At 34.9% G+C, this 9,896-nt stretch overlaps 1 protein-coding gene across 1 annotated transcript in view; it reads left to right on the top strand.

Moving 5' to 3' along the window:
* Positions 1-423: 423 nt before the first annotated feature.
* The window catches only part of LOC129231103 (DNA-directed RNA polymerase III subunit RPC1-like), a 135,831-nt gene continuing 126,358 nt past the window's right edge, over positions 424-9,896 (top strand). The window contains exons 1-2 of the mRNA XM_054865353.1: positions 424-573; positions 5,498-5,630. Of these exons, the coding sequence (XP_054721328.1) occupies positions 530-573; positions 5,498-5,630 (177 nt within the window). The 5' untranslated portion in view covers positions 424-529. The remainder of the gene's footprint in view (positions 574-5,497; positions 5,631-9,896) is intronic.

The raw sequence follows: 9,896 nt of genomic DNA, 5'->3' as shown, positions 1-9,896 counted from the left end.
ATGAATTATTTTCTGAAAAAAGTGAAGGGGCCCGGCCCCCTCCCGCACCTCCCACGAGCCGCCACTGGAGCTTCGCGGCCGCGAAAATATATTCGACCAGTCACGTGGCGAATTCGCCCGGCGAAAAAGCGCGGTCGCTCTGGTAGCGACTAGAGTCCCAGGGACTCTAGTCGCGACCGAAATGACCACAATCGGAGTTTATAAACACGAGTGGGTGTCGTTCGGAGTCAGGTTTCGATCGGTAGATCGGTTGCGACCGTTCTCGAGTTTTGAAACGCGTCCATAGTCAACCAGTCGTGGTCGACTGGATGTTATTGTGGGGTCCCTCCACATTTCTTATAGCTCTTACGAGTATTACAATTCGTATGGCAACTGTTAAAAATATTTGGTTTGTTTTCTTTTTGATCTAGCACCATAGCAAGCACGTTGCGTCAGTAAAGTGTGAATGTGTCAAAGGGTGAAAAATAGGGATGTATGAAAGCTAACGTTTAAAATATTTATCTTCTGTCTGATATAAAAAGCTGTAATCATGGTGAAAGAACAATTCAGAGAATCTCACCTTTCTATGAAAATGTGAATACATTTTTCAATTATTGTTTACATGTACAAAAGAATTAATATCATTTGCCATTGTTATGAAATTCTTTACTTTTTAATGTCCTGTAATTTTCGGTTCATAATTAGCGCTAACTCTCAAATCGCCTTTTTTTTTGCAATTAATTACTATATCGGGTCTCGCTACTGCTTTAAGTACTACAATCAAATGCAAATGTGTTCCTTAATTAATATTGAAATCTAAGACCCAGGAAGTATGATTTAGCTCATTTCAGGGGATATTTCGATAATTGGGAATCTGGCGATCTTTTTTCATTGGCGTCATTTTTTGGCTCCAGCGCCTGCACGTGAGGTATTTTTCTTTGTAAATCTAAACAAAGAGACCGGAAACATCTATTAACATAGGGTTACTATAAATCAGCAGGGTTACCAAAATAAAATTATTTCTGCCAAAAATGAGACTACCGCGCCAGATTCCCAATTATCGAAATATCCCCTCATTTCTCAAATTTTTTCATAGCTAAATGCCAAATGTTGTAGACAATATCAAATGCCCCCCCCCCCTCCCCAAAAAATAAGATGTTATGAAATTGCTTAAGCAGGGTAAGAAGATTTGTAAGGGTAAAGAAGACTTGTGATAAACTATTTTCCTAAATTGTGTATTTAAAATTCATTCTGTCTGATTAGCATGAAAAAGAAAGAACTCTTTGATTACTTTTACTGTAAATTTCATTTCATTTTTTGTCATTTTTTTCTTCCTTTATTTCTAAATAAGTAGCTATTCTGTCGAAATTTTTTAAACGATATACATTTTGTGCTATCATTACTAGTTTACTGGGGAAACATATCTTTTCCTTAAATTCAACAGTGCATTACAAAGTCCTTTTTTTTTTCAAGAATGGAAAATTGACTTAATGGTGTTTAGGCACAAGCTTTTCATTTGTGGTTCGTCCCTATGAGCAGGCCCGTCTTTTCAAAATTTTCCGAGGAACGGGAGTAGGGGGGTGGGGCAAAGGGTTGTTTTCAATACATTTTATAGGGAAAAAATAATAAAAGGCGCTGCTCGATATTGAAAATGCAACATCAAGAAGTAGTAGTTTGCAAGGGATGAAATTCGACAAAAGGACGAATACAGCAAGGAACAGTAATTGACTTATATTTTGAATCAATATTCAAATTATAGAACGAGAATGGCGTCAAAAGGACAGATACAGCAAGGAACACTAATTGACTTATATTTTGAATCAATACTCAAATTACAGAACGAGAACGGCGTCAACTTGGTAGGATGTAGGACCACCGTGAATGGCAATGCACAAAGAAAACAAGAGGTACAAAGTCATTAAGAGTGCGGACGGTGTCCTGAGGGATGGCCTGTCAACCATTTGCTAAAGTTTCGTCCTATGAATAACAGGGTTTGTACACTCTTTCAAAACTCCTCCAATACTCCTTCATTTAGGAAATTTTTTTAAGGGCCCTTCAAACTCTTCATTTTGGTTTTAACTCCTTCAAAACTCTTTCATTTTTATTTCAAGATTACATAATCTTCCTCCCTGACAGTCTTTTAAAATACTTCGATCAAGAACTGTTAACTTCATCACAAGAGCAAAGGGGGCACAAAAACTTGTGTCTCAACTGTGTTGATCGCTGTTGGGAAAGAAAAATAAAATTTTGAGATTTAGCATATCTTACTGTTAAATTAAACATTTTTTTTTAATATAAATAAATGTAATGTAGCAATTTTGTATATTTTGCCATCTAATTTTTATATAGATGTAATTTACAGATAGATTATCTGAGTTCATAAAATTTGAAGATTAATAGAAAATGCTTAGGTTGTCATTTGAAAAGAAATTTTATCTGGAAGAAATAGATTATTTGAAGGAAAAAAACATTTGTCTGTAAAAAGACATCATTGAGCATAAAAAGGGCATTGAAAGTGAGAAAGACATCCAATTATCCCTGAAATCGAACAGTTTGAAGAAGATTGAAAGGAAAAAAAAGTCAACAGCTCATATTTTTGTTAAAATTCAGTAGGTCGATGATATAAGATTTATGAAGTAAATTAATGTTTTAGTGTATATTACTCTTAAATTATAGATTTTTATTTTGAAATTTTAATGTACTATTTTCGTACATTTTCATTATTTTTCAAAAAGATGTGATTTACAAATTGCTTATAGAAGTCATAAAAGTTGAAGGTGAAAATACTATATTAGATGACTTGTATGAAACTGTAGTCTCATACACTATATTTCAAAGTTTTATGATTATTGCTTTTCCCCTTACCACACTCGCAGCAACAAAAGTCAGTTTGTCTAATTACTATTTAAATATACATAGGTAGATTTTTTTTAGTGATTGTGTTAAAATAACTGTTTAGTAAATAGCAGCTTTGATGTGATAAATGGGATCCTCCACAAGTGATGCCACTAAAGGGGGAGATAGGTTCATGAAATTGTGACAAGGGGAAAAGAGTGTGAGAAACAGTGACATCACATATTAACACAATATGTTTACGAAAAATATGACATGTTACTAGGCTAGGAGCAAAGTATAGTGTGACACTTTGACAAAGAGAGAAGGGGGTCAAATATGTTGAAAAAGGTGTGACATTTATGCTCTGCACTAAAGTACTCCTTCAAAATCTCATTTTACTCCTGCAAAATTCCTTCATTTTATTTTTTGAAATCGGTACGAACCCTGAATGAGGCAGGGACAGAGTTTGTAAATATCGTCTAATAACATCCCATTTGTGCTCAGACAGACCAGGAGCGTGCAGTGGTCACTAAAGTATCTGTACATCTTATAGAGCATGTTGAATGTGTGAGCACTGTGTGGTCGGCCATTATCCTACTTAAAATTGCATTGGGCACCCCTGAAGGTAAGGGATTGCCACCGGCCATAGCACATTCTGCTGTATTGTTCGACTGCCATAGTGCTCTGAGTACATACTAGAAGTGACTTGGTATCATACACAATAGCTCCTCAAACCATGAAGCCCCATTGTCAAGCTGTGATGCACTCTATAATTGCTGCCGGATCAGACCTGTCTCCCTGTCAACGCACTCTTGTATATGGTGACTATCACTGGGAAAAGAAGCTCTGAGAGCAGGATGTTCCATCATCCATCTCTCTGCTGTGGGTTCAATGGCAGTCTTCTTAACGAACGCCATGATTGCAGGCCACTTGCAACCAATCGATGGGAAGATTTTGATTGATATGGGAACATCCAGGATCTCTTGCACATGCATCAGGATGGAGTGAGTGAACTCTAGTGAAAACGTGCACTTGCATGCCTCAATCTTGGCGCATTTCCTTGCTCCAACCATCTTCGCCACAGCCGATGCATCATGAAGGCATTCAAGTTGGTATCAGCTGCAGTTTGTCGTAAGGATCAACCTGCCCATCTCAGCCCAATCACCATACCCTGGTAAATTCATCTATCTATCTGCTGGAAGTGCCGCCGCTGAAAGCAATATGGCACTCTCCTATTACACGCATCTTCTAAGACAAAAACTAAATTTCTTCAATGACTCATCTGGCAGGAATAAAGACACGAATATTGCCCATTCTACAAATTCCTTCTTTTATTTCTTACTTCACATGCGTTGGAGAGTTACGCATTTTATATCATTTGCATAACTCGATGATGTGCATCTACCCTGGAGTTTGTATAAATTTCTGGCCAGGCCTTCTTGGTGTTGCAGTTTCAATGTCAAGCAGTGTACATGCAGAGCCTAATTTCATATTTCCAAAATCCTGTAAGAATCTATAAACCCCCTCCCCCTCACCTCTCAAATGACAGACCTGCTCATGAGACATTTTGTTTAACTTGCAAACCTTCAAATATTATCCTGTTAACATAGCTACATAACTTAGACGCATGCGTACACGCCCTGGGCAGATACATTTAATGCTGTGCAGATACAGGTAGTTATCAAAATAATGGAAACACCTGTGAATAAAGGTGACATTTTTGAATGTGCTTTGTACGTAATAAAGAATAAAACTAGATATCTGTTTTTTTTTTTTTAAATTATAAATAGCAATGTACATATTCTAGTAGTATATGGTGGATTAACTGAAGTTCTGGACGTCTTGGATTTTTTTCAAGTGCATAAAATATCGGACCTCTCAAATTTTAAAAGAGGCCAAATGGTTGGAACGTGTCTAGCTGAAGCAAGTGTAACTAAAACATCTCAACTTTTTGGTGTTTCTATCTAAATGTCATGACAGCATACACACAGCACGGTAAGATAAGCTCGGCAAAGCAAAATAGTGGACGGAAAAAGAGAAGCTTAGTGAAAGAAACCGACAGTATTGAAGAGCATTGTAATGTCTAAAAAAGCGAACAATATCAGCAAAAATGACCAGAGAACTAAATTCACCATCTGGATTCACCAGTGTGAGTGATTAGAGTCAGAAGGCACCTTTATCAGCAGAACATTTATGGCAGAGTAGTGATTCCCAACACACTTGTCACAGAGTGCTTCTATTATTTTGATAACTACCTGTACATTTGCTGCAAATAATGTGCATTGACTGAAAATTGTTAATAATATCCATATTAAACACATACTATCTTCAAAATTTGAAGATAAATTAATGAAAAGTATTTATTATTGGTTTCATGAATACATGAATGGAAGCAAAAGGTATAATCTTACCCACTTTATGTTGATTTTCATTCATGAAGATAGTTTTGAGCTATGTGTGTAGATACTTTATATTTTTATCTTACAAAGCCTGTTACTAATTCATCACAAACGTGAGTTTTGTTTCATGTTTCAAAATTGCTTTATATTATTAAAACTCTTCCAATTACCCAGCTTTAACTACTAATTATGACCTCTTATTTAGCATTTGGACCCCCTCTCCCCTTTAAAACTTGCCATGTATTTTTCATCATCATTCTATAAAAAATTTTTTTAACTTTCAGAAGTAAAATCAGTTTTGGTATTCAGAGTGCTGTTGATGTTCGGCAACAGGCTCATATCAACTGTGTTAACATAAATTTATATGAAGCCAACAGCCATGACCCGACGCCTTATGGAGTCCTGGATTCTAAAATGGTAATTTTATAGTTTTAAGCAATAGTTAAGATGTGCTGTATAGCATGTAAGCAATTTTTCAAAAAAAATTTTCTGTTCATAATTTGTTATTTTCATTCTTAAATATGTTCCCCTTATCTTGAACTGCTTCTGTTAAATTATGATACATTTATTTTTACCATTGTGACAACAATTATAACCTTTAACTATATTTTGAAATGGTCGTTGCTGTAGTTTTGTTATATTTTCGATGATGTCTTTTTTAAGTAAATATAAGTAAAAATGCACCTGGCTCTTTAATTTTCTTCAAGCAACCTAACAAATTAACGAAGTTCATTTAACACTGTAGCAGAGCGTGGTTAGTTAAAACTATTGAAGATCAAGAAAGTTTGGGGGGAGAAAGGGCATATTTAAGGGGGGAACTTTAAGAGTTCGGAGGGGGTCAAGAGCATATTTAAGGAGTGAGACATACCCCCCCCCTCCCAAGAAATAAATTTAAGATTACCAACTTTGTATGATTTTACAACTTCAATTTACGGAGTTACCTTCAAGTTTATGGCTTGCCCGCCCCCCTCAAATAAATCCCTGTATGAGTCCACAGGCAGGACAATATAAGTTTTAAAAAGCACTCTTGGTTCATTATGTTGCTCCCATAAAAAAGGTAACAGATCAAAAGACTGACAGTGCTGCAATATTATGCAAAACAAAAATTTTTGTTGGAAAATATATTTAAAAAAAAAAGAACATTTTTAAAATATGCACAAAATCACTCTAAGGGAGAAAAATATTATCAACTTTCATATTGGCGGTCTTCCGTCACACTGCAAATGCATAAGAAACTTTAAAATTTTTTAAACATGCAACGAAGCATGAATATAATGTAATAAAAAATTATTTTAAATTGAACACATTTACAGAAACAAATATCCATTGAACTGCATATTCTGAACTTGAAATTAGTTTCATTAGGTTTGCACTTAAAAAAATGAGTGAAGAAAGAAAGTAAAGAAAAATCATATTAAAAATGCAGTAATATGCATTAACCCCCCCCCCCCCCCCCGTTTTTTTGCATTTATATTTTATATGCACTAAACATCAAAAGGGGCCAAACTTAGCAATTACATATGCAAAACATGGTTTTATAATGTGTGCAAAAATAAATAACTAATTAAATAAATAAATAAAACTAAGTAAAGATAAAACTTGTCGAAAAAGACTTAGGGTTTTTAAAAATTGAAATATTTTTAATTTCTTGAATTGAAAAAATGGATAATGTTACTAAATTTGAATATAAGTTATTAATTGTCAAATAAGCATGCATGAGAAACTTTCAAAGAGTTATTTCTTTGACTTAAAATTAAAAAAAATATTATGGGGGTAATGTAATGGGGCCCCAAGTTAGTTTCAATTTAGGATTTTGATTGCATCGTAAACAGAGGCGTATGTAAGGACTATTTATTATTAAGTAGATAGAGATTTTTATTTAAAAAAATATATCATGTATAGAAGTTTACAGTGATGCACCGTTTACACGTTTCTCTTTTGCAGATTTTTATCATTTATATGTTTTTTAGTTTGGACCCTGCAGAGTTTAATACACAATAATGTATCCTGCTATACATTTTTTTCATTTGTATGCTTTTTTCATACTCCCTTCAGAAACGTATAAACCGTGCTTCACTGTATTATTTTTTTAAACAACTTCATTAAAATTAGTTTTGATAAAGCTTTCAAGCTTAGAAAACTTGGAGTATGACTTTTGAACACCCTTGTAAATTAAATATTGGAGTTCATTCTTTCATACAATTTTTAAAACAAACAGTACAAAAAAAAAAAAAAAAAAGAAAAGAAAAATATCACGAAAAAAAAATAGTAATTGTTAAAGATGAATTTTTGAACTAAAAAAAAAATTGAATTAAAAAAACAAAAATTTCCCTCAAAATAATTTGTTTTTGACTATGATTGCAAAGGTGACCGCTAAAGACTAAAGATTTCAGTAGGTTCAGTAGAGAAACTTAAACAAGTTCACATGTTAGAGGGCTTCAAGTTCTAGAATGATTACAAAATAAATCTGTTCTTCAGAGTAAATCCGCGTAGATTTTCCAAAATTTTCTAATTGGCTAAAAGTCTTGTCGGCCTAAAGACTGTGAGATGAGATAAAGGGAGGGGGTAGTAAAATATGCCGTATTTTCAGACATTTCTTTCGAAAAGAAGACGTTAATGGCACCATGTTATTTGTCATATAAAAGAGTAACAAACATAGGCATTTCCATTACAGCCCGCCAAAGGTAACTCACAGCTCAATATCCTTTCTCCTCCATACAATTATCCTTATCCAGGAACCTTTTGATTTCCAACAAGATGTACCGTGACTTCATGAATGCCCACAGAGTGACATGTCCTAAGGTTCTAATACAAACCTCACCAGTGTATTGCGTGAGTTAACAACTAGATAGATAATAGATGACATAGTTCCAACCACCTCATATCTACAATAACAGAAATAAGCAAGCAACAAACGAAAGAGAATAATGAAAAGGGGGAAACATGTCTTGTTTGTTAATTAATTGCACGTATACTTCCAGGGAAAAAATTTGCTATTAGCAGTTTGTTGCCAGCGAGGGACTTTCCATCGAGGAGTGCCAAAATGGAAATCACAGAGGCCAATCTCCCCCCCCCCCCGGGTGATAAGGTTCCGAATTTTTCATAATTTCCCTTTAGCCCCCCTTTTCTATATTTTCCCCTTAAAAAATCTTTACATAGTGAAACAAGTGTAATATCAAAATTTTTCCCGGGGGGGGGGGGGGGGGGGGGGGGGGGGGCAGTTGGCCTCCTCGAAGGGGAAGCACTGCCCCCCAAGAGGTGCCTGAAAGAAACACTGTTTAGTTTCCTTTTTATTTTGATCATTTTTTTCCTAAAAAGTGATGTTGATTGACCATTAATAATAAATGAAAACATTTGTCATTAATGGTCACATGTACATTATTACCTCAAAAATTTAATTTGATGGTATTTATTTTGGTAGCCGCAGCATATTAAGCTAAATTAAATATGCAGTCATATAAAATTTTGTGGCCATTTCATGCTCAAATAAGGTAAAGTATCAACTGTCTAAAATGTTTTCTTGTATTTAAAAAGTAGTGATTTTGTACAAATACAAAAATGATGACCAGCAACAGGCTCTGGGCCCAGCTAGGCTGGTCCTAGTCAATTTACAATCCCCAGTGAAGATCAATGGCCCTCTTAAAACTATCTACTCCCTTGCTCATTACCACCTGTTCCGAAAAGCTGTTCCAAGGTTCCGTTACCCTGCCAAAATAATAATTTTTCCTGATATCCATGTTAGCCTGAGATTTAAACAGCTTAAAACAATGACCCCTTGTCCTGTTTTCAGTGCTAAACTTTAGCCCCGTTACATCTTTCATTTTAATAAATTTAAACAACTGAATCATGTCCCCTCGGTCTATTCTTTGCTCAAGACTGTAAATTTTTAGCATTCTAAGCCTGGAATTGTAGTCTAAATGAGAAAGTCCATTTATTAATCTTGTAGCCCGCCTTTGAACCCTTTCCAATACATTAATATCTTTCTTAATATAAGGAGACCAAAACTGAACAGCATACTCCAAATGAGGTCTTACTGAACTTTTATATTAGGGCAGAAGAACTTCCGTAGATTTGTTTGAAATAGATCTATTAATAAACCCAAGCACCTTATTGACTTTGTTACTAGCTATGCTGCACTGTTGACTAAACTTTAAATCCTGACTTATTAAGACGCCGAGATCAGTAACTTTTTTTGCCTGACTAATGACTGAACCTCGCAAATAACAACTTGTACACTTATTTCCATACCCTAAATGTAGCACTTGACATTTCCCAACATTAACAACTATACCCCATTTATCAGCTCATTCCGTAATATGATCTAGATCCTCTTGCTGCTGATTTGCCTGTTCTTCATTTTCTACAATCCCCATAACTTGGACATCATCAGCAAAACAATTCATGTTCCCAGAGATATTTTTATGAATATTGTTTATAAAAACAATGAACAAAACAGGCCCTAACACTGATCCTTGAGGAACCCTGCTTAAAGCCTCACTCCATTTAGAATAATTTCCCCTTACAACTACTACTCTTTGTTTCCTTCCGGTCAGCCAGTTTTTTACTCAAATGAAAAATTTCCCTCCTATTCCTATATCACCAAATTTGCTAAGTAGAGCAACATGCAGTACCTTATCAAAAGCTTTTTGAAAATCAATGTAAACAACATCAACATGTATGGTC

Source organism: Uloborus diversus, chromosome 1 (genome assembly GCF_026930045.1).
Source record: "Uloborus diversus isolate 005 chromosome 1, Udiv.v.3.1, whole genome shotgun sequence".
Lineage (NCBI taxonomy): Eukaryota > Metazoa > Arthropoda > Arachnida > Araneae > Uloboridae > Uloborus > Uloborus diversus.
The sequence above is the reverse complement of the archived record's forward strand: the minus strand, read 5'-3'. Positions and strand labels throughout refer to the sequence as shown.